Genomic DNA, 25,080 nt, shown 5'->3' on the forward strand with positions numbered 1-25,080 from the left:
CATCTTTGCTGGCATAGTGGCTTGTAAAACCAACACGGTTGGCAACACTTTCTGAAGTAAACTTGATGACATTGTTTATATTATCTTGCACATTAAATTGTATAACTTTCCATTTCACTTCTTTATTTATTTATTTATTTATTTGAAGTTTTACCTATCTTCCTTCAAGGCATTTGCTGTAGTGTTTTGGCTCCTTTATTTCATTTTCTGTCTGGAACCCACTTTCTGTAAATATTTTTCTCTTCATTTATCTGTCGATGATCTGTTCTCTTTCTTTTTGTATATACTTGGACCCATATGTGTGTGTATGTGTGTATATATATATATATGCACTTGTCTGAGCTGATCTACCTTTGTTATTTAGGTACTCTCTGCAGATGTTCAATACCTTCCCCTGTCTTTGCTTAGACATTAACTCAGCCTTCTCTAAGAAGCTTATACACACATATGAACCCAGTGCATGTTCGTGGCCCTCATCCATAAATACAAGCCCTCATCAAATTCACACTAATTCTGTTTTCTCTACCCATTGCTTTTCCAAGACACACACACAGATCCAGTATGTCATGTGCTCAGCATCTTCTCACGCAGTAATTTCTGTTAATAATTTGAAGTCTGAGGGCAGGTCTCGTATTTTTTTTCCTACCAGGCAGAATGGGAATACCAAACCAGAGAATAGCTAGCAAGAAAAATCAGGACCAAAATTGCTTGCAGTAGCTGTGCCCAGCAAGCAACAATTCCATCTTTTTCAGAGTCACCGTCCTAGGTCCTCTTTAGCTCTGAAAAATTACAGTTCCCAGGCAACCCCCAAGTTTGTATTCATCTTCCCTTCCATTTAAAAGTTTTCCCGTTTACCCCAGACACAGAACTACTCTCATTTATCAGTTCTGCCATTCCAGTTACACCTGGCTACAGGCACTACAGGCACTGCATCCACCGTCCCTACCCCCTCTGACAGTCTCAGCCATGCCCAGCAACACCCCTCTTCCTTTTGGCAGCTCTACCTGCGTGTTCCTGTTACACCACTCGGTCCTCCCGTGCTCCCAGGCAATCGCTGCGGCTGCCAGGCTCTGCAGTTTCGGTCCCCATCAGCCCACGTCGGGTAAGACAGCCCTACAGGACAGCTTGCACTGGCCAGTTTCAGGTTAACTGAAAACCCTATTTGCAAACTGCCAGTGTAATGTTCACTAGTCAGAATGTGTTCCTCTAAATGTGACTCGTAAGTGTTATTAGTTAGCTGTTCATAGCTTTAGGCTGGAAACATCTGTTTCCAAAATGAAAAACTCCCTTATAATGGTAACACCAAGAGCATTAATACAGCCTTATGGTTCTAAAACTCTGCTAGACAGCTGCTGTTCCTGCAAGGACACGAGTTGGAGAGGGTAACTACCTACATGGCTGTTACTGTGCCACATGAGCCACTCCTTCGGGAATCCTCACCTTTCCAAGCCCTCCGTCACTCCTCTCCCGGTAAATGCTCACTTGACACAAATCCAGAATGGTTTGTTAGAATATAGATGCTTTAATATTGGGCAGAAATTTTACTGTTACTATAAATCTATCATGTCAGACTGGCTGTTGATTGGCAGTGGTATCAAATTCAATAGCAGACAGACATTTATGTAATCCATCCGATGCAGCATTAAAGGAAAGAATCAAATACTGCAATACTTGCAATAAAACAACTGCCTCTGGCCCATCCTCATTAGTTTCCCAAAGTCTGTCTTCACCTTATCCTTTCCCTTTGAGATCCTTGGCACAGCCATACCTGGTATGTCATTCATCCTTCCATGTAACACAGTCATTTTTTTGCCATTCTCATCCTTTTCTGACAAGGGTTCCTTTTCCACACTTACATAATTACAGTACTGCACACAAAATCGGCCCGCCTTACCTGTATTTTTCCCATATTTGAGGCTCCTTACCTATTTTTTTTTCCCCATATTCAAGGCTTTTAAGCAAATCCTTACTTTACTAATACATACACACAAATACCTTGTGTTTCACGTAACTTTAACTACCTGCAGCTAAAACAAAAATACATGTACGCTTGTAAACTATACACACTGCAGTTCCAAATGCCTCTCAGGAGTGGGGCCAGAAGGACATGAGTAAAACAGAGGGTGAAAAGAGTTGTTTGCAGCATCCCAGATGTGATGTCAGCATCTCTGCAGGGAGCGCCAAGGAAGCAGGGAAGTGGCTTTAGCTTGCTCTTACCCTTTGAACATGCTCTCTTGCACTCCTTGAGGGGAGGGACACTACCACGTTGTGCAGGGAACAGTCTTGGATTTTCCCTCAGTCGCCTTTTATTGAACTTGTGAGAAAAGCCAGTGTTAGGTCAGGACTTTGGCTCAGTAGAGCAAAACTAAATCACACTGGCACCGTTGAAAGGGGAATTACATACAAAGAGCAAATATTCAGTAGAACCCTATTTTTGTCTGCAGTCTTCATGCACCTTTTAACTACTTCTGCTCCCAGCTGCCCCACGTCTGAATTTGTTGGCCAAGACAGCCTATGCCTAGAGATATTTTGCAGAGTATTCCTGTCCCTGTTGACGAGCGCAGGTTTACAGAGCTCAGAGCCGTAACGCACAGCTGATCCACTGGTTAAAGCATTTCAAGCATTTGTCATGTAACTGATCTCAGTGTTTAACTTAAATCTTCAACTCTGGCAAAGAGGCCAATTTGTTGCTTAAATTTTAAGCATTTATGTCCTGAAGCCTTTGTATATGCCCACCTACATCTGTAAGGTAACTGAAACACGTAAGTACTTTCCTAATCTGGGGTCAGCATGCTTAAAACACACATGGCTGCCATCAAGGGAGACTTTCATTGTTAGAACTATTATAGTGAAATCAATAGTAGAATAAGACAGACAATTTTTGCAAAGATCTGCTACAAAAGAGTAGTTAGTGTATTCCCCAGAAAAGCTGTTAATATTAGGCTGTAGACTTGTTTACTAAACAAACCTATGACTCATCCTACTCAATACCAGCAGTTAAACATGCTGTGATCAACAAATGTTATACTTTTTAAACAAACCAATAAAGCCATCATTTAATCGCTTAGCAGGCATTTTAGAATAAATATAAATCCCACAAAACTCACTTTTGTTTCATGGTCTAAAGGCACCTGAGAGACTGATAGTTTTCTCTGTGTTTCTTAATCATATGCAAACAGGCTTGTAGGCAAAACCATTCCTGATTTGTTTGGCCAGATGCGTTTTCTACCCCGTGCTAACCAATTCCTTAAGCACAACCCCTCTTCACTTTATCAGAATGAAGCTTCAGAAATCAGGGAATAACCGGGTTCCACTAAAAAAAGCAAAGGGAGCGGACATTGATTCTGACAGCGAAGCATCGCGGACACTGCTTTTATCAGCTCCAGGAAAACTGATGCGTTCAAGCCCAAGTCCTTCAGTCAGTGTGTTCCCTCCTCGCCCGCATGCCCACGCTGCCCACCAGCCAGCGCTGGCAGTTCAGCAGCAGAGCAGCAAGGCAGCACAGCAGGAGTCCAAACCTGCAGTTGCTGGTCTCCAGTGGCCACCACCAAAACACCTTGCCAGGTCCCATTGCCTCTCTGCGCATCCTGCTGATTTAATGGTGTCTGAAACAGGAGCGTGTGCGTGAGCTGGGCTTGGCTTTGGTATAAACTGGAGTGGGCAGAAGTGAGGGTGGGGCACAGCCTTAAGCTTTGTCATTTACTAAGAGACCGAGAACAACAACTTAGGGAGAACGGACAACCGCTAACAACGTACCATCAATCTAGCCGGAAAAAAAAGTTGCCTGGGTGGTAACACTCAGAGCAAGGATATACGCTTGCAGAGATTCTAGGGCATAATGTGTACCCAGTGCTGACATGACCTGACAGGTCGGGAGAGGGTGTGCCTTTGCACCTTGTACACTCCTCTGCAGAGGTGATCTTTTTTTCCAGCCATGCGTACACATTTAGACTCAGAAATCCTCCAGCTAATGGAAACATTTACTGTGCTCATTGGAGAATATGTACACAGAGGAACCCAAAGCAATTTTACTTTGCCTCTTTCCTTTAAGCAATTTCTTGTCAGGTGGAATAATTTTTGCATTAGATATCTTACTTTGTATTCAACAAAAATGCATAGACATTTATGGTTTTTGTTCTTTTCAATATTTTGGTTTGTGGTAAATCTGATACACAGTCGGTCTCATATCTGAGGAGTTAAGAACCAGGATTTAAGAAAGTCAGGAGGCCACACAGTGGTAGAATCTGTCTTCATTACTTACATATTTTATGTTATATCCACACACACTTAAGGGTAGGCACCAGGGAACCACTTGCTACAATTTCTGTTCTCTTGTCTGAATTTTATGCTGGTAAGACAATTGAAAAAGAGAAAATATTTTTCCTTTGCGTCCTTCCATGCCTAAATTGAAAATTTGTTAATGAGCATGAGGAATGAAATTAGATTGATAAAACCCAATGATCTTTAGTCACTACTCATTTCAGGTAGGAGGAGAATAACATTTGCTGGTGGATTGTTTTCCTGTGAAAGAACTGGACACATTTGTGAGAATAGCATAATTTCTCTGCAGGGAAATTCTGTTTGCTAACATGAGGCTGAGTTTATCATCAAATGCAAACGTGCAGCCAAAAAACTTAAATGCTTTAATTGCAATAGAGTAGATACTCTGACTACAAGTTACTGAAAGGCTCTAACGACTTTCTAACCAGTGGGAATGGCTTGCCACCAATGCTATTAGACCAGTTAGGCCAGGTATCTTGGCCTTTGATATGGAGAAAGGCAATAAAGTTCCCAGCTATTCATCTTTCTCATCCTTAGAATCCTCTTTAGAATCTCAACATGGAAGAACTCAGAATTTAATCTAAATGAATTAAATAGTAACTGTACAGAAAATCACATAAACTGAATTAAACATGTTCAGACACTCTTGTCCTTACTTTGGAATACAGATTAACTAGATTAAGACCAGTCCAATTCAAAGTGAACGTTGTCTACACAGTTTTCATGTGGATTATCCAGCCCACAATAAATTCCTAGTTTTATTTTGGAATTAATTTCCTGAGTGCTGCTAGCGGACAAACCCTAAGGGACAGTCTTTCCACAAGCTCTTCTGGGATGCTGACTAATCATCCACGGTAAAGACTATGTTCAGTGACAAGCATCTCTCTGTGATAAACCTCCGTATGTGCCAGATTCAGAGAGCATCAGAAGGGGAATCCAAAACCTGTAGTCTACAGGAGGGAGATGTTGACCTGTCCCAGACAGCTTGAAGCAGTAGCTGCAAGTACTCTAGGATGAATACGAGAGGTACAGACCACTGTATCTGTACAAATTAGAATTCTTTTGCTTGACTGTGGTTCATTTAATTGTCACCTTGTGTGTTGGCTCATGACACATTACCACAGAGGACTTTCTCTCCCTACAGACACTGGTGAGGGCGGAAGCGTGTCAAACAGTTTTGTAACAATTCATTGATTTTTAAGGATTTCTAGGACTCTTAGCCTGAACTGTTCTTTTCCTGGTTTGGTATATTTTCAGGCTTAATTTCTCCATCACCTTTGAGATTATTGGGGTTTTTTTGTTTGGTTGTTTTTTTCCTGTTTGGATTGGGGGGGGTGTTGTTGTTTACTTTTTTTTTTCATATCTGTCCTTTTTCAAATCTACCGTAGCCTAAAATAGAAGCAACTGAGAGTTTGTTACAAGGTAATTATACTATGTAGGTCTGGTTTGTAAGTCGAGAGTTTTAGAGAAAGCAAGTTTTAACCTCTCACCTAAGAAGATCAACAGGAGATACAATTTGCCTTTGAAGTAGAGTTATTAACTTTGAAGCCTGAAGTTGGTGGAACACACTTTTCCAAACACAGATAACATCCAACTGCTGAACACCAAATGGAAATTTCCTGTTTCTTCATACATAAAGAGCTCAGTTTTATTTACACTCTTACCTATTCTAAACGTGGAAACAGTAATGAAAAAGCCCACTGTTGAGAAAAGTTACCCTGTGGAAAAAGGCATCTGAAAAAATACATCACGCCTTGAGAACTTCATCTATATGAACACAGAAATGTCTTGAAACGATTTTAAATTATCCAATTTGATTAAAAATACATCTAAACTGTAGTGTAAGTAGCATGAAGAAGGGAGGGTTGCAACGAAATTCAGTTTTTGGTTCTCTCTGTCTTTGCATAACAACTGGTAGAAGAGAAAGACTGAGCCAGCTTCGAGACAAAAAGTTCTCAGCTACCAAGGTCTTTGAAAAACCACAGCCTTTGTATTTATCTACACTACCTCTCATTATTGTGCTTTTGTTGCTGTCAATATTAGCTGATATGTACATCAGTGAAAACACAGAAGAAAAGTTTCTAAGCATAAACCATTCCTAAAAACAAAAAAGCAAATGTATAGACTTTTGGGGGTAGAATACATTCTAAATTACGTGCTGTGAGTATACATTATGCAATTGTACCAGTTTCAGTTTTCACAATCCACTGTGAAATGCAAGAGAACATGATACTGTATGCCTGGAGAATACAACAGACTTAAAATACAGTTCTGTCAAGGGTGCAGAGGAATGCTCTCTTCCTCAGAGCAGGAAATTAGCAGACATCAAAATACACAACTTTTCATTAGAGGAAAAAAAGGAGAGGTAACTTTCAGATTAAACAGAAAATAAGCACTTTGCCATGTAGTTCCAAAAAGATACTGTGGCTGTTACACTCACAAAAAGAATGGAGCTTTAGCTTTAAGCAAGTTGTGCAATTTAGGGATCACTGTATAAAAGAATGCCATATGTAATCAATCAGAGTTCCAGAAATGGGTTGCTTACAGCATTCATCCACTAACTCATTTCCTTGAAAAGTAAAAGGATGACAAATAATAGAAGAAAATCCACACTTGTTAAATCTCCCGTGCTGTCTTAAAAAAGGGGGGAGAGGAGTTATAAAACAAGCTCTAGGTTATGCCAAAGCATGAGAAATTTGCTAAGATTAATCAAATCATGTGGAAAAATGATAAAGACACATGCTGAAATGGAAGATGAAGAACGATAAAAGTGTATTTAAACATGCATTCAATTTTACAATCTTTATTCAAAGTTAAGTAATTTCTTTTCTACAGAAACAAGTTGGGGCAAATAGACTAAGATAAAAATTATCTTTTTTTACTTTCAGATTGCGTGCAGTAAGTTTTGTGGGGCAATAATTCCCTTACGCCCACTGCAAACCAAACTTGGACATGTGTATAACGGTAGACAACACATGGAGAGTATTGCACTTGACAGCTGAGCCTTGTATCCCAGACTCATTACCCACCAGTTATATTACAAAACAAAGTTGAATGCAGTCTGAACATGTACAATACAGGTTAACATGAAATTTTCATAAATCAAATAAAAAATTATCCATTTAGCATACATTACTGAGATTACCATTCTACAGGGTGTAAAAGATACACAAATAACAAATTTGCTAATGATTATTCTTTTCTTTAGTTTAACTCTTCAGTGAACAGAAGCATTACTATTAAAAATGTTTTGGCCACTTTCAAGGTCCAGCCTCAGGTCAAAACAATATTCACGAAAACAGCAGAAAGACTTTTTCATCCCACTCACCACGCACAAACCCACTCATAATTTGGTGGAGAAAAAAGGGAAAAAATGAACTTTGGTACAAATGCTACAAGATAAAAATAATATAGTTAATAAAAAAAGATGAACACCACTCTTGTTTCTAGGGTGAATGCCGAGTAGGATCTTGAAAGTTCTTGAAATCTGGGGGTTTAGTCAAAACTTATGATATAAATTAATGCTAATCTAAAAGAATGGCTCATATGAATGAGCCTAGTTCTTGGATATCCCTCAACAATAGAGACCTTCCTCACCAACCCCTTCTATTTTCTCTCTTCTGATAAATTCTTACTTATATGTGTGATTTCCACCCTGACAATTTTGAAGGTGCACAGAACATTTATAGTACAGTCAGTCACAGCAGGGAAATGGAAAAAACATACCATCTGATTTCTACACATCTTTGATAATTTGGAGAGAGGTGGCTAGGAGGATTAATTGGACTATAAACATTGCTACATACCAAATTGGATCTTTGCTGATGATCAGAAGATGCAAGCGATGGGAAGAGAGTGAGTAGCTTTGTGAATGAAATCACCTGCAGGAACAGGGAATGTAGACCACCAAGTGTTTGATATGAAATGTGAACACCACTTTGTTAATAACGTTTGAATACTGAAATGTATTTCAACATTGAAATGGGTGACGTACAGAAGAAGGGCATTCAACCCTAATATTGAGCAGCAGACTCAGCCTTCTCAGAAACAGAACTTAAAAGGTATTTCATAAACAGTATAGATTTTTAAAACTTTAAAAGTAATAAAAATATTCTCATTTCTTTCAGAAGAAGTTTGTCATTTGATGACTTCTACATGAAAAACAAAAGAGTAACAGATAATTTACATGGGCTAAATCCAGATTTCCCTAGTCCCTTAGGCAATCCTGACCCAACTGGAATCGGAGACAGAATCCAGCTTTGCCGGCATGAGTTTATCCATGTGCCAGGAGAACGGAATTTGGTCCCACATGTAACTTGCACTGATATCTGTGGGAGTCTAGTGGTTGAAGGGCTGCAGATGCAAGCCTTTGTCTGTGCACAGTTTCCACTATGAGATATGCAGGAATACTGAAGAGTACGGATGTGAACCTGTAATTAATCTGTTCCAGTTTAATGACAGCAATCGTTTCCTTCACACTGCAATCATTTTGTATTCAATACGTGGTTATAGCATCAACTTCTTTCCAAAGGCATCTGATACTGTTTATTTCTCTTTGCACAGAAATATATACCATAGGTTCTAATCCACTAATAGACAGTATTAACCAGTTTGTTTAAACAAAACAATCTTTGTAAACCAAAACTAATAGTTTCACTGAAACTAGATCCTCATCTGTAGCCATTGACTCCAGTAGGCCTTGGATCAGGCCCTAAAACAGGCATGGGTCAGAGCTAGCTAATATATCAGTCTCGCGTCCAGGAACTGTAGAGGATATAGAGACTGAAGTTGCACAGACTTTGTAAATATTTATTACAAAATGGACATCGAGTTTTTTAGATCAAATATATGATTTACCGTAGGGAATGTACGTCACTGTTTGTCTGTGACTGTGTCGATGTATCTTTGATTTCTAAGTCTTCTTTTGTGAGTACATTCATATGTACACTTTGACCATCTGTTCCAGAGTACCAAAAAATGCAGCGGAATAGTGATATTAAAAAGTAAAGTAAATTACTGTTAGCTTAAAATATCCTAATGTTGTAATTTTTAATGCCAGCATGTTAGCTGATTTTGTTGGGGCTTTTTTATTCCTAGTGCTGTGCATGATAACAGCATTACAATTTAAGATTTTATGGCAAGTCATTAGTAACTAGCTAAAACTGAGGTTTAAAAATCCTCATTAATGTCACGGAAATTAATATGAAGTGGAATCCATAGATCTCTTTTTTGCTTAGTTTGAAAAAACAAAGCAAGCCAAAAATTTCTGAACACATTATTTCATACGTGAATAAGTGGTTTGGCTGCTGGGCATTGAAAGAACCTCACAATTTTGGATATATCCACAAAAGAGTACTATCTTTGTGTGTGATACTGAGTCTTTGTGTGTGAACTTTTCCCTCCTGTAAAGGGCTCCTGCAACAGTTCATGTAATGGTCCAGCATGCAAGGTTTATTTTGAGTGCCTAAACAGGATGTAAATGGTGAAATGGAGTTCTGGTAATCCTCTGGTTTAAAGTTTCTCTGCTGGAGTCTCTGAGGAAAAAAAAAAAAGCAGTCTGTGCCTGGAGCAGAAAACAACTCTGCAAGTAAGGGCTTGATTTAGCTTTCCCTGAGATGATCCCCAGGGACTGGGTTCTTAAAGAACATCAAACAGCAACAAGGACAAGGAAAGAGGACACGAAAGAAGAACTAGAGAGGAGATGTTTCTGTATACTTTAGATACACAGAAGATGGGCAATAACACTACTTGTTTCTGATGAAAAATTATTCAGTCACACAGGTGATATGAGGAACCTCTAACCTCAGTAGTTTAAATAGCATTCATGAAAAAAAAATCTTTTTAAATTTAAATCAGCCCACCAAATCGACTGGTAAAAATACATTCTTAAACACAAATATATGGGATTGTGTGTATGGACAAAGTTGTATACAGCTCATTGTATATACCTAATTTCACAAAAATAGGCTTACCTATGATGATTTTTAATCCTCAGTATTAATGAGAAAATTAAAAATATTTGTGATGCTATTTTTTTAAGATGGGGTCTTTAATATTTAGATTTAGGGGGTTTTAATATTTCTACTAACCTTTACCATTAATATGTTACCTATAGTTTTCCCAACACAAGGTATATTTTCCCTAACAAACAGAGTGATTTACACCACTGCAACATGCAAACAAATATCACATAATCAGCTGAGAAGAAACAAGTGTTTTTAGATTTCCTGCCTGTAAAGCTAAGTTTTTACTGTCGGAGGTGCTAGTAGAAATCTGCAGCCATGGCCCCTTTTTGCTTTTCTTGGTTTCTGTAAGTTACATTTTTAAAAGTGGTTGTTGAGCCTCTGTACAGTGGATTTGTTTCCTAAAAAAAAAAAAAACAACAACAGAAGAACTGGAGTCATACAGTGTTTAACTTATCTTGCCATACTTCAGCTGCAAGCAGATGTAGCTGCATACCACTGCCTTGAGCGTACCTCTTCGTCAAAGGGATCATTTGTAACCATGATTCCTGACCCAGTGTTAATGAAGCAGGGTGTACATGCAGCAGCTAGTACCACTCTGCTTCCCAATGTGCAGGAGAAGATGGTTTGTGCTGTACTTTGTGAGAAACTCGGCCAGACATCTGCCTGGCCCAGCAATTCATTCCCAACAGCGGGTGATGCAGGCTGTCCATGGAAAAGCTGATATGTTTCACAAACCTCCTGGGTCAGAGAGGATGTCCTCCTCCTATGTTTTTGTCTATTGATATTTTGAATCCGTGCAAACGTTTATCATCTAGAGTATCTTTGGAAATAAATCCTGTGCCTTAACCAAGTGTTGTGTAATGATGGGTTTTGGCTTCTTTGGAGCCTGCTATCTCACCGTGCTTGTATGGGAAAAGTCAGTGAACAAGTGTCCCAACTTCAGTTTCCTCAGTCATAATCTTAAAGTCCAATATCACACTCTCCTCCTGCTATTTCTTTTCCCTAGTGAGGACTTCTGGTCGCTTCTTTGTACGGAAGTAATTTCGTACCTTTGATCGTTTTAGAATAGCCTTCAGCAGATCACTCATATTCCAAGCCACTGAAACTGAGACCGGTCTGTATGAGGCAGCACAAACCAGGCTAGGGTCAGGAACGTGGTTCCCTTCACATCTGCCTCCCGGACCAGAGTAATGCATACATCAACCAATACTTTATCAAATATGTCCGGTATAATTTGTGTATCAGATGATGTGGTTGGACCATTCTGAAAACACAGGTAGTGTCTCAGCAGTGAGGTGTGACTTATCACGGTCCTCTTGCTTGAGCCCCACAGACTACCACGCACTGGGGGAGAGGCAAGTCCCACCCAGGGTTTTTATCCTGGCCTCTCACCATTCCCTTCCTATCATTTCCTCTTGTGACAGAAAAGAAAATTAAAATCCTTCTATCAAGTGTATCCTTGTGTATCCTTCCCTTCCCTCTTACCATATGTAGCTCTCCCAAAGGATTAAGAAAACATTCTCAAGTGGCCTTGCCTGTAAGTAACTGATGTTTCCCCTATCAAAAGCTGAAAGGCTGGCAGTGTCCATCCCTGCAGGAATGTTGCAATCACGGGGCTTTGTACGAGAACGGAGCTGGATGAACAGTAGCGTATCGCCTGTCCTCCTGACACCCACCAGAAACGCTTACTCAACATGCTTTTTTTCAAAGAGCCTCAGATGTGTTAAAGTTTTTGCAGAAGAGCAAAAAAGTCAAGGGCAGAAAGGAAAGAAGAAAAGGGAACACGTGGCATAAGCTCGCAGTAGATATCCGCAAGCTATAGATAGAAGATGAGGCCTGAATTTCTCCGTCCTTTTACCTAGATTTTGGACAGCCTACATTCATTGCTCCTCTGTGTGAGTGGGCTCTCATCATGACAGAGGCCATCAATAATCTCTCTTTCCTAAAACCCGCTCTCTTTCTGGGGAGAGGGGTGCACCTCTGATAAATACATAGACAGCGAACAACTTTGCTAAGATTAATCAAAGGCGAGGTACTAATAACAAAACGTTATCTACATGCTTTTACATGTGGTAGAAATTAAACCAGGAAATTAAACTCTAGCTATTTTTCATCCCTAAAAAAAATCATAATTTTACTTTATAGAATACTAAACGTAGTGAAAACCTACCAGTAAAATATATCCATTTAAAAGAACAAAACCAAGACACAGAATTTTAAGGGCAGTTGTGCATCATGCAACCAAATTAAAGAACCTCATATAAAATCAATGCATTTAACGTACCGTTTGCCATTTAACTTTCGATTTTTCTGCTTCAAACTTGGCCACCTCTTTCCGATCTTGAACCGATACCAGTAATTTCCATATACAAAGTAAAACAATGCCAATGAGAAGGATAGCGAGAGTGACACCCACCATTATCATTGGGATATTTGGAAGCTGTGCGCAATCTGTGGAAACAAAACCAATTATGACTGTGGATATCAAATCAATAAATTTTAGGCAATTAAAACCAGCCAGGAGGCATGCTGGGCTTCTCATTTGCTGCGAGCTGTGCATGCCTTTTCCTTTAAGTCCATGTTATTTTCCTCCTGCTAGCTTGCTACAGGGTTTGTGAAACTGGCTGAAAAATACTGCATTAAAATGTTAAAAAAATTAATTGCTAACTTCTTCCACTGCTCTTTTACCATGCCTGTTAGCAACTGCTGGATACAGACCCAGACTCTGAAGAGAAAAGTTAGAAAATTATTTTCAAATCTGTGTCAATATAATTCTAAAAAACAGGGCTGAGTTGACAAGATTATGAATTTTACAATGCTATGGCTGAAGCTCTACTTCAATTAACTAATATTCTGTGTGTTGCAGAGAAAAAGATATCTATATGAGGGTAAAGAGATCTATATCAGGGTAAAGTCACCAATGATACTGAGATGCATTTCACTCATGAAAACAATGAAGAAAAATATCCATTAAACTTGCTGCAAACATTGCACTGAACAATTTGAAGGAATTTTGCATTTCAAGTTCTGCAATAAATTTTATCATGCAATATTTCAGAGAATCAAAATTACAACCTAAGTTTTTGCTTCGCCAAAACACAAAGAAATTCGATTAATATAATAATATTAAAAAGTATTGCTCATGAAAGTCGGTGAATACTACTATTTAACAAAATTTTCTGCGGAACCATGGTTTAAGGACATTGAAAAATTCACTTCAGTCTTACTTGGCTTACATGATTGTATTTCACATTACTTTTTTGCTTGATGTAATCATTTAACTAATTCTGAGGGGTCTCGTTTGAGCAGTGGATTAACGCTCTGGCTACTGGTGCCCTCTTGACTTTGGTTCCACAAATGAAATCAATTTCTAGAGCATTTCTGGAGGTCTCATCTCAGTTCACGTTCGCAGGCATCGCAGCCCCCACAGCATAATAGTTCCAAGGTGCAGGAGCAGAACAGCAGGTGACAGCGAAGCTGGTTATTGTAGAATTGTGGGAGGGCCGCTACACAGCATCTGATGAACTGTGCCTTCCTTAACATATTTCTTTCACTTTTTTTTTTCCCCCAGATCTACTTAAAATGCATAGTAAATGTATTTAGTAAAGAGAAAATCTTACCCTTAAATTCCTGAGTCTTAGGGGTGTAGTTTACAAAGGGATGTGCTTCTTTAGTACTAGCTTTGTTACAACCATCTTTGTTGTAATAATAACCTATACAAAACCAGACTCCTGTTCTGATGGTAGAAGCTGCTTTTTTGTGCAGTGAAATCGCTTTCATTCTCACATGGATGCTGGAGAAAGGCTACACAAAGGGTTAACAAAATAAACGCCATTTGTGCCAGCAGAACGAGGTTACAAATCTGCATGGCTTTCCCTAAAACATAACTCATATTTAGCACTAAGACCCTGGGTGTGTCCAAAAAAAAAAAAAAGGCATTTTTATTGCCTGGAAACTAAACTGCTTGGCAGCTGAAAAGCGGTGTCTGTGTTTTCTCCTGTCCTACATGAATAGGAGCTTTAATGAAAAATCAGCAGTGAAACAACAGTAAATAAAGAAGCAACGTTAAATGAAAGGATATAAAGAGATCTGTTGAATATCTCTTAGTTATGAAAAATATTCAAAAACTTAATGATACTGCAACATTAAATGTAATTATAAATATATTTTAGGATTTCATCAGGTATACCCAGTCAGATAGTCTTTTGGATATTTGTCCATCTATGAAATATATGGCATTTCCAGTGAATTATAGTTTTCTCATATAATGCAAATGACATCTGGTATCCTAATCTTAGAATTGCCCAGGGCTTTAGAAAAATTAACTTATTCCTGCAGCCCAGGGATCATTCTGCTCATCTTTCATGAAAGGCCAAGTATTTATTTTACTGACAGATTAAGTAAGTACTTGAGGAGGTACTCTTTTGGGTGGGCAGAGGAGAGCTACAAACACAAGGAGGTGCAGTGCTGCTTAAAAGAGCTCAGCTTCTAGATAGCTCACCCTGCCTGTGTTTTTAAATCAGATTTCAGGTAGAAAAAGCAATATTCACTGCTTACCTTTCTGTTCTATGCTATGAATGACTGTCCTTCCCTGTTCATCCATAGCCAGTAGAAATGTGGTTATACATTCATTTTCCCCCTGCAAAGAGCAGGGAATGGATTTATCCTCTGAATAATCTGCAGAGGGAGGGAAAAAAGTCATTCATCAGATCAAATGAAATTTTAACATGCAATAACAAGAGAGACTGCTTGGCATCCTGTTTGTCACAGCCTCGTCTGTGGATGGTAAAGAGTGAAAGATGAAAGCAGAAATACTCTCAGAATTTCTACTAAATTTAACAACTTTTCTACCAACCCAAGCTTTGTTTTGTTTCTGATTTTTCACTTGTATTTCCAAAGAACTGATCCAGGTGTCGATCTGCACTGACCATCTAGTGCACCTTGTTAATCTAGTGTACTGTGAATGTCAATGAATTGGAAGTGCTTCCAAGATGCTTAACCATCAACTGTCTAGGAAATGCAATAGTCCCCAGTTATAGGACAAAGTAAACAGTATGTTCTCTTTGGTTTACAGCTACTCCTACTGTGTCTAGATTATGTTTCAGAAGTAGATACACATACATCAAACAGCAATGGATACTGTTAAAAGGGCTGCCATTTATCTCTTCCACAATAGCCCTCTCAAAGATTGGTGTGTCCAGTACTGTCACAACAGTAAATATAGGTTAATCACAGAAAATTGCGATTCTGGCATCTTTGTAATGTGATTCCAGGGGAAGCAGGTAAAAAGTGACCTGAGATGACAGTCTGCCCCCATTTATTTACCTCTCCATTTAATGTAGATCTGCACAATAACTTCAGCCATCTTTTTTTCCAAATGATTCCTAACTGGGAAACCTTTTCTACTGAGAAAAGTTCATTCAAAGGGAACAGGGAGACAGGAGGAAGCTGGCTGTGAGGGACAATGTAAAGCAAATATGATGATCAAAAATTGAGACTGCAGGTCCAGAGCCAGAAATGCCGTAATTTGGAGCGTAACCATGATATAATATTTTTACAGAGGAAAAATATCTGACCTTATAACTGTATGCAATAAGACCTCTGGAGCTGAACACTTACTATTTTTCCATATAACCCATGATTTGAACAGCACTGGAAATCTAGGTGTGCTTTTCGATACATTTTTAGAAAAACTTCTTAGGTTTTATTTTTAGAGGTAAGAAAAAACAGTAAGTTTCTCAAATATTTCTTTAAAAATAAGTGTCACTCTCCATTATTTCTTACCCATTCAAAACTCTTACTGAAATTTCATAAGCAATCGTGCTAAAAATCTTAAGTCCTCAAACTTTAATATGAACAGTAATGAAATATAAAGTAGGAATCAAACAGGAATATGGATTTTAAAGAAACCTATGGTACATAAAGAAATAAGTGCTCACTTTTTTTTTCATATTGCTTATTATCATAAGGTTTGGTCTTATAGAAAACACTGTTAAACACCATAGAAAATATGAAAATATAAATAGCTGACTACCCTGCAGTCCTTTTCTCTGCTTGTTATAAAAAGAGAATCACAGCTGCTTGGATTTTAATGGAAACATGCTCTTGATTTGCGATAATCTTGTATTTAACCTGTTGCCTGTCCTTGGTGGCAGAGCAATGTGTTATCTATCAAGGTGACAGGCAGACAAGACTTGCTGATTTAACAAGATTTGGTTTTGCTAGAAGGGCCACAAACTGCAGACTGAGTGTACCAAATTAATGGCAGTCATTATCAGGTCACAATTCCAGTAACACTGTCACAAGTTTTGCAATATTTGTTGTTTCCCAACTCTTTTAAGCAAGCAGATCCAAAGAATATTAGTTTGCTTTTTTTAAAAAAGAAAAAAGGAAGGAAAAGGGTAGTTATTAGCTATCCTGAAAGCAGAGAAAAACTTGCAGGCATATTCAAAATATCCAGAAGACAGTAACTGCAAATATATTAGGTTTTTTTAATGTGTAATTTTTGATTTAATGTCATAGTTTGAGACCAAGGGGAGCAGAAATCTGATTATGTGCAAGGATGTAGAAATTAAAGCAAAGATGCCAGTTCAAGCTATTCAGAACCCAGCTTATGCTTAGTATTATTTCTCTGATGTTATTTTTAGGATGAGGGATCACTAAGAGAGACTATTGCATAGATTATTTTCAGTTCATCAGCACAAAAAATTTGCCTAGATAGGTAAACTCCTGTAATTTACACCTGTGTAATTTTCTGCATTCTGCAGTGAATCATCATACTTTTCCCACTTCTGCCTGCAGCCTAATTCCATTAATGTCAATGGTATTTGAAATCACTGGAGTCACACTGGAAGAATTGGATAACAGTGGCAAGCTGGAGCCCTGAAGCGCGAAAGACTGTTTCCTAACAGATACTTGGATAAAAGATTCAACAAAAAAATTGACTGTACATTTAATGTCATTACACCCTTTCTTGTTTGTCTTTTGCGCATCAAAATGCTTTTTTTGAACAGTTTCATCTCACTTTGAGTCAGAACGACAGAGCAGCGCTGATCTAGAGGTTTATTCAGGCTCCAGCATCCACTTTGTTGCCGCACTGGGGATTTGTGCGATGTCAACACTATGGGGTAGGAAAAACTCAGTTTCTCCAAGGAAAGCGTAGCTGTCCCTGTTGGGCTTGTGGCAGCAGCCACCTGGTGCCCTGTGGCCGGGGTGGGGGCAGGAGCCGCTCTTTAGGAATTGCCATTCCTCCTGGGTAGCTAGTAGAGCAACAAGGGCTCCTCTTACACCCGTCTGGCAAAGGGGGGATTAGCCCGATTTAATATTCAAATATTAAAAATGATGAAAATAAATATTCAAAAGCAATGCCTGCCATGGAGATAAGCCCAGTAAATATGAAGCCATCAGCACCTCCAGAGCTGCTGTGCCATCCCGTGGCCCGCTGGATCCCCAGGCGTAGAGGCTGTCTGCACCGCAGCCGCGCCGGTGACCCCACTGTGTGGGAGCAGGGAGAGGAACCCCTGGTACCCCCCGAACCGAAGCAGAGGAGAGGAAAGGCACAGCTCAGAGGCTAAAACAGGCATTCCCAGGAAACAGGAAAATGTGTAGCCAGAGCTTTTTCTATTGCTCCACACTTCCAGTCATTGTATTGCAATGTACGCATGCAAAAGAGAAAGTAAATCTTTAAGTGCTAATATTTTATTTAACCGAGAGCTATTCCTGGTTTTCAAAATGCCTTGAAGCATTAAAGAAACTGAAATACAGACCAGAAGGAAGCAGTATGCTACCATGTGAAGTTGCTCAATAATCTGTCTTCTATATTATGTGGTGGTCTAGTTACACCACTTGCAAAAAATTTTTTTGTTTTAGGTAATACAGTTTTGATTTTAGGAGTTTTTATTATTATTGTCAAGACTATTTTTTTCCCCTCAGGACTTTTTAGCGAGGCCACCTCCATGCCAAAACCAATCCTTTGAGCTATTACACAAGCACTGAAGATGAAACACAGTTTGCAACAGCTTCTTCTTTTTTTTTTTTTTTTTTTGAGGGGTTAGGATGGGAACAGTTATCCAGCCTTCACTACAGCAGTTACTGTAACTGCTGCAAATAAATTTTAAATCTAAACAATTAGCTGACAGTCCCAATCAGGGAAGCACAGGACATGAAAAAAAGGAAATAAGCAGGAAAAGGAGATGATGTTGTCGTGCTCATATTCCTGTGACCTCGGCATGTGGGAACAGAGCCATATAAGCGACTGTTCCTGCTCTTGATTAGATTCATTAAATTTGAAACGAGGATGCCTTATAGATTCTTAGCTACAAATATCTGCCATCTGGCAATAGCAACCTGAAAACTCTACAAACTGCAGAGACACAATAAAAGTGCTCATACATTTTTGAAGCTTGTAAAGAATTTTTTATATTTATAAATGAATACTGGTGTATAGAAAGGCAAAGCATAATAATAATTTTAATAAAAATACAAAATTATAATTAGTTTTCCTTACAAGGACCATATTTGCAACTTTTGAGCTCTATGTTATGGAGTAATGTCATCAAAAACAAAAGGTGTAGCTTTGTTCGAAAGATGTGTATCAAACGAAATTTAGGCATGCATGCAGCTGTGGATGGGCTTCCAACAGTTTGAAGGCACAATCCTTGGATGTGCATACAGCATTCTGCATTGTCATCCTAACTTTTACATGTCTGATTTAATGCTTATGTTTACATCTGTGGTGTGGATATAATGCACCTATGTCCTGCCTCACCTAACAACTGCATTTTGCCATACGATTGGGGTTAGAATTGCCATAAGAATAAATACAGACTGCCTACTGTACAGGCAAGCACTGTCCTCTGCAGGAAAGAAAGACTTTGATGTAGTATTTCATTTAAAGTTTGGGGTTTTTTTTCTGGGAGTACTATTTTATTCAAGGTTAATACCTATTCCAGAAATTCCCATTGATGGAGGGCAGTTTTGAATCACAACGAGCAACTGAAAGATGTGCTTAGCCTTTAGGATACTAGGAATGTCTCAATAAAACCTGACAAGGAGCAGAACATCTTTGCCACAGATTAAAGGGCTGTGTCTAGTTGCCGACTGTAATCAAGAGTCTGCATAAGGACTGGAGTCAGGTTTTGCAATTGTGTGGTAAAAGAAGCCACACTGGAACTCATGGTGCAGGCGTGACTTAACCTCAGGGGCTTTCATCAGCCACTGATTTGTAGGGACTGGTATTTATTACATTCTGTCCTTTCTTACATAAACTGCTTAGAAAGTTGGCATGATCCAATGAGTTCATTAACCTGGAGGGGTAATACCAGCCCTGATCTGCATTTCCTACTTTACCGCAGAAGAACCGTAGACAGACAGCGGTTGCCTTACAATCTCTCATATAATTCCATGGCAGAAAAACAAAGCTACTTTCAAATATATGATTACTGAAAGTGGAAACGATCACTAATCACACACACATAGGAAAGGAAGACTGAGTGTACAAACCCTCTGCAGTGCTGACAGTCGCATCAACCAATTTGCATTTTTCACTGCATTCTCCCGGTGACTTGTCATCAGAAGCCAAGTGACATTCCACACAGCTCCTGTGGAAAATAATTCAGTGGCTCATCAATCTCTGCCTGTCACAAAGGAACAATATAAAAGCCAGTACGTATGCATCTGCATTTTAAAAAGAAGCTAAACAAAAGGTCTTGTGCTATGGGTGCAGTAGTTCTCAGAAATATGATAGGTATTGCCACCAAAAAAAAAACCTCAACCAAAACAACCCATCTGAATAAAGGTATTGTGGATGAGCTCTCTCTTGTCCTCTTTTCTCTCCCAGCTTATTAGCTACCAGACAGAACCCCAGGCAACATTATTCATGTAGGTCTATCAAAGACATGGGGTTACTCACACATAACATTCATTTAAAAAAATAAATATCCTGAACTAAGCGCACACTAAATACCAGCTGAAGGAATGCCTATCAGATGAACAATATCTGAAATAGACTTAAGAGAGATCAAGCTGGGGCACCTACTATAAGTCTTCCTTTGCTGAAAGTCTATTGAATAATGTATTAAAACACTATTCAGGTGTCTCTACAGATGTCTCTTGGATGTGATTACTTGTCTCAGGAATTACTTAGATGCTAATCATAGTAATGCAATTTATTGGAAAATTATTTACTTTATTTAATGGTGGAATGACAGAAATATTGTTTAAAAACACGGAGTCTAAACCAATTCCTTTAGAAGTCTCTGAAAATCTTCCCAGAAATTCAATGAGGATTTTAATAAATCCGGAGTTCATTCATGGAAAAAGGAAACAATGAACACAATTCATATATGAAAATTTTTGATGCAAAATATATCTTGCTGATTCCTCACAAATAGCTTCAGCCAGATTGAGGGGCTGAGACTCTGAGAAGCAGCCTAAAGGACTGGCTGCTTAAAGAAAAGGAAAGAGAAGAACTGCAACAAAACATCCAAAAAAACCCTGGCCATCTCTTGCTGCATTGAGTGACATGTGTCCATGGGAATACGCTGAGGCTGCTGAGATGATCTTCATGGGATGCAGATGACCTTATCACTCGCTCTGGAGATGGTGGATAGTAAAAGTGAGTAGGTAATGGGATAGCCTCTGTCTCATGGGGACAAATTTAGACCTGGTCTTTCAGCTCTCTCGGTTACCCTACCCAGGTATTCCCAATGTTCTCTCTCTTTTGGCTTTCCCTGCCCTGTGTTTCAGCGAGGGACGTGACTGCAACAGAGAGAAAAGATCCAACACTGCATACTATATACATGCTTAAACAGGCTAATGTAATGCCCAACGTGTAACTTTATATTCCTTATTCTCTGCCAAATTGGGCAGAGCAAAGCAGCAGCATTGTGCTTTGTGTTTAGAGCAGTTGCATGCAGAAGTTCTCTTTACTTAAAGCTTTGAACAAACTGTTGGGCTTGGTTTTGTAGGTCCAATTTAGCACTAACATAAATGACAATTAAATCACGTCCCACAGAATAGCTTCTCATCTCAGATATAGTGTAATCTGCAATGACAGGCATGAAAATACAGTGGCAGAGAGCTGGTATGGAAGAGAAATGGGCCTCAACTCTAAATGAGTAGACATGACATCGTCATGAAACATTAATGCAACTTACGCTGACTCGGGGCTCAGAGAGCAAAACCAGGGTCATTAATAACATGTATTCCGTGAAGCCTAATTCAGCTTCTAACTTAAATTTCTACTGAAGCCTGCTCATTTTGGACTGACTTTAGTCCTGCAAGAGCTGACATAATACAAGCATAAATATGGGTGTACTTAGAGTGGTCAGCTTTATGTCACACATATTTTTGGTTGCTTTTCCTATCACGCACCGTAGCATACACCACGCATCACAGCAGGAAAGCTACATAAATTTTGTATGCTCAGTGAACAGAAGACACTTCACCATTTATAATCAATTTATCATCAACTTATACATGACATACAGCTACCCACTGATTTCATCCCCAGACTATGACTTAGTTTATCATAGTTAGGCCTCTTTAATTCAGCCAAGCTTAACTGAATTTGCAGTATGAATTTGCACATGTGTACAGCTTGAGCAGACAGCATGACCTTATTAATTCATATGCATGAGAACAGTGATACACATGCCAATTTTTCTGTGAGTCCTCATTTTTGCTGTAGGCAGCTATGCTGGGACATTTTCATTCTGTACTGTGGACTGGAAGGAGGTTCATCTGGTTTTGTGTGATGTTATATAAGGCCACCATTCTGAGTAGTTGTACAGTCAGGGACAGCAGTGAAAGTGGGATGTTTTACTTGTGCTGCTTGAAGGTGATTAAATTGTTTTCCATGAAGTTCTTTTTTACAAGGGTAATGCTGATAAATGGTTGATGTACGAGTTACTACCCCTCTCAAAGGGAAAAGAAGCTCTTGGGTTCTGGTCTGTAAATCCAATTTACAGTAGAGGCAGTGAGCACACTGCTGAGGCAGTATAGGAAGTAGATACCTGGATGATACAGACATCAGAGACGTAAAACCAGCACATTACCGCCTGGAACTGCAAGGGTCACCGCAGAGAGGGCATTTTTCACACGTTTGGCCTGAAGCCCCCGGATGGGTGCAAGCACATGTCCCACAGATGCATTCGCCTCTCCCACTGCACAGCGTCCCATCCTCAGCAATGCAGGCGCTGGTGTCAGTTGTGCAATTACAGTATTCACCAGTCCATCCACTGTGGCACGTGCATTCCCCACAATCACAGTCACCATTGCCTGGAAAAACATTTATTATATTTCAAATCAGTCTCTTAATAAGAATCTGAATGATGGCCTTTAAAATCATTGTCCTTAATAGCAGATATTTTCCCCTCTCCGACTCTTCTTACTCTTAAATCTCTTTTTCCTCCCCCAGCATTTTCAGTCTTAAGCCAGAGGATCAAATTTTCGCTTAGACTGGCTGTAAGCCAGTGCAGCTCCATTCTCTTCACTGGAGTCCTCCATACAGATCTTATCTCCTGACAATGCACAACCTAATAGTAAATCAGCATAATTTCAGCCTATCTGTTCAGCACAAACTCATGGCTGGTTCCTGCCAGTTTAACGCTATTCCCATTGTTTCAATAGAATCACTTCTGATTCATAATGCTATAGCCCAGGAAAAAAATTATAAATACAAGTTCTCAAATTCTGATTGTATCTGACTAAGATAAACCAAGAATCGTTGAGGTTACTGGGTTAAAATTACAAAAAATATCACAATTACGCTAAAAGTGATTTATTAAGATTATTTAATTAAGATTGCTGTGATAATTATGTCAGAGTGAAATTGTACACTGGCTAACACCGATGTATGTCAATATACTTACCTAAACTTCCTTGGAGCTACAATCATCTACAGCCATTAAAAGTCTGTCCCAGTGTGATGGTAGCTGATATGCTCCAGCAAAGCCATGCCAACTTAGACTAGCTATGGAGTGGCTCAAGGTGTCTCATTTTTAAATTTGAAAACAGGGTTAAAAATTGTTTCTTGTTTTAAGTCTAAAGATAATTCAGAAATAGTAAATTACACTTTATACAGAATTGATTGCAACTTAGTATATGATGAAAATATAGATTCACGATCTCATAGCTAAGAGTGAGACAATAAAGCTATAGAAAGCAGACACTAAAAAGAGCATCAAGGGACCGTACCTCCACACTGGAGCCCTCTGTGTCTCACACACGAGAAGTCATCGCATTCACAGCGTGGCCCGTACACCTTTCCGTACAGGGATGGGTGGCAAACGCACTGCCCGCAGTAGCAGTCACCTCTCCCGCTGCAGGAGCTCTGCTCTGCCGAGTCCTTGCAGGAGCTGGTGCCGAGGGAGCTCTCATCGCATTCACAGCGTGGCCCCACGTACCCCGGGCTGCAGACGCACACCCCGCACTCGAACGATCCTTTCCCTCTGTTGCATTTTGGGCTGTTCATCTCGGCCTTTGCCTGACAGTTACAGCTGCATTGGGGATGAATTTCTATTTCCAGTGTGTCACTGAGCCCCACTGGTTTTATCACAATATGCCTTCTGGTTTTTTCACAAGAGGAGAGACCTACAGTCACGTTGAAAGAGACCTGGAAGAGAAAACGGTGGCTGTTCAGATCTGCAGGTCTGCAGAGTACTCTGGAAGCACATGCAGAGGACAGAACAAGAGGGTCGTAGATACTGCCTGCTTTTTTTGTAACTTGTTTGGAGGAAGATTATTTGGAAAAGAGCAAACTCTCTACCTTGGTGTCCTAAATTCTCCAGAACTCATGTCTTTTGAGAATTTGTTATTTACTTACTGTGTCTCCCACTTTCACATGAGAGCAGTTCCTCTGACGTGGAAAAAGGGTCCCGTTGTTACAGATGGCCGTGAAAGAGAGATTGAGCCCTTCTGTCTCTCCCAAGACCTCCAGTTCCACCTCGGACCTCAGCTCCTTAAAGGAAAAATGCGTGAGATGAATGGAGCAATAACACTGCCAAGGGCTGCTAATGCTCCACGTCTGTGTAACATGGATTGTAAGTTATCCCAACCTACGCAGGAGTAAATCTGTGGGTTTAGCACTTTATTTACACAATTCTCTACTGCAAGAAAAATGGAGAACGAGCAAAACAAACAAAGTGCCGGCAGAACCGGCTTTTGGTGGAAAGCAATGGTGGTATCAGTTTAATATCCGCTGTCACGGGGCTTATTTCCTGCCCTTGCAGGAGAATAAATCCAGTCTTTTATTAAATCATCTTTCATCACTAAGAGCTCTGCTGACTGATACAGGTTTTCCTTTAGCGCTGGTCCTACCGAGGAATGGATTTGTGTCCCTGATTGCATTGCTAGCACCAGGCTTCTCGTGATTAGCCAGCCTATGTCAATATTGCTCCCATTTATCTCTGCTGGTAGAATCAAACCTCACAATCTCTCTCATGGCGGGACAGGCTCTGAGCTCAGTTTTGCCTCAGTGCGGGACCTTCATGACTGAGCCTGATGGTTCCAGGGCCAGAACCAGAGTCGAGTCCCATGGTTAGCTCCCACAGCCGGGGGGCTCACTCCATTCCTTTCTTCTCCAGATGGAAATTCCTGCTTCATGAGCTGTCAGTGCTCTTTCAAGCTGTATTCAACAATGTACTCATTTCTTAAATTGATTTGTTCAATCAAACTTTCATTTCTTAAGTGAAAAACTTTCTTCCTGAACTCTCTCACACCCAGGTTTTTATATTTAACTCTTTAAAATATTTTATAGCAACTTTGCTTACACAACTTAGCCTTAATCCAAAGCCTGTAGCAGACCATGGGGAAATTCCCTATGACTTCATCG

The 25,080-nt window shown here is 39.6% G+C and overlaps 1 protein-coding gene across 1 annotated transcript in view; it reads right to left on the reverse strand.

Annotated features, from left to right (window-relative positions):
* Nucleotides 1–10,543: 10,543 nt before the first annotated feature.
* The window catches only part of ITGB6 (integrin subunit beta 6), a 31,715-nt gene continuing 17,178 nt past the window's right edge, over nt 10,544–25,080 (reverse strand). Inside the window, exons 9-15 of the mRNA XM_009818682.2 lie at nt 24,073–24,207; nt 23,445–23,862; nt 22,304–22,526; nt 19,749–19,846; nt 14,805–14,924; nt 12,532–12,698; nt 10,544–10,645 (exon numbers count right to left, since the gene is read on the reverse strand). Coding sequence (XP_009816984.1) covers nt 10,544–10,645; nt 12,532–12,698; nt 14,805–14,924; nt 19,749–19,846; nt 22,304–22,526; nt 23,445–23,862; nt 24,073–24,207 — 1,263 coding nt within the window. The remainder of the gene's footprint in view (nt 10,646–12,531; nt 12,699–14,804; nt 14,925–19,748; nt 19,847–22,303; nt 22,527–23,444; nt 23,863–24,072; nt 24,208–25,080) is intronic.

Source organism: Gavia stellata, chromosome 8 (genome assembly GCF_030936135.1).
Source record: "Gavia stellata isolate bGavSte3 chromosome 8, bGavSte3.hap2, whole genome shotgun sequence".
NCBI lineage: Eukaryota > Metazoa > Chordata > Aves > Gaviiformes > Gaviidae > Gavia > Gavia stellata.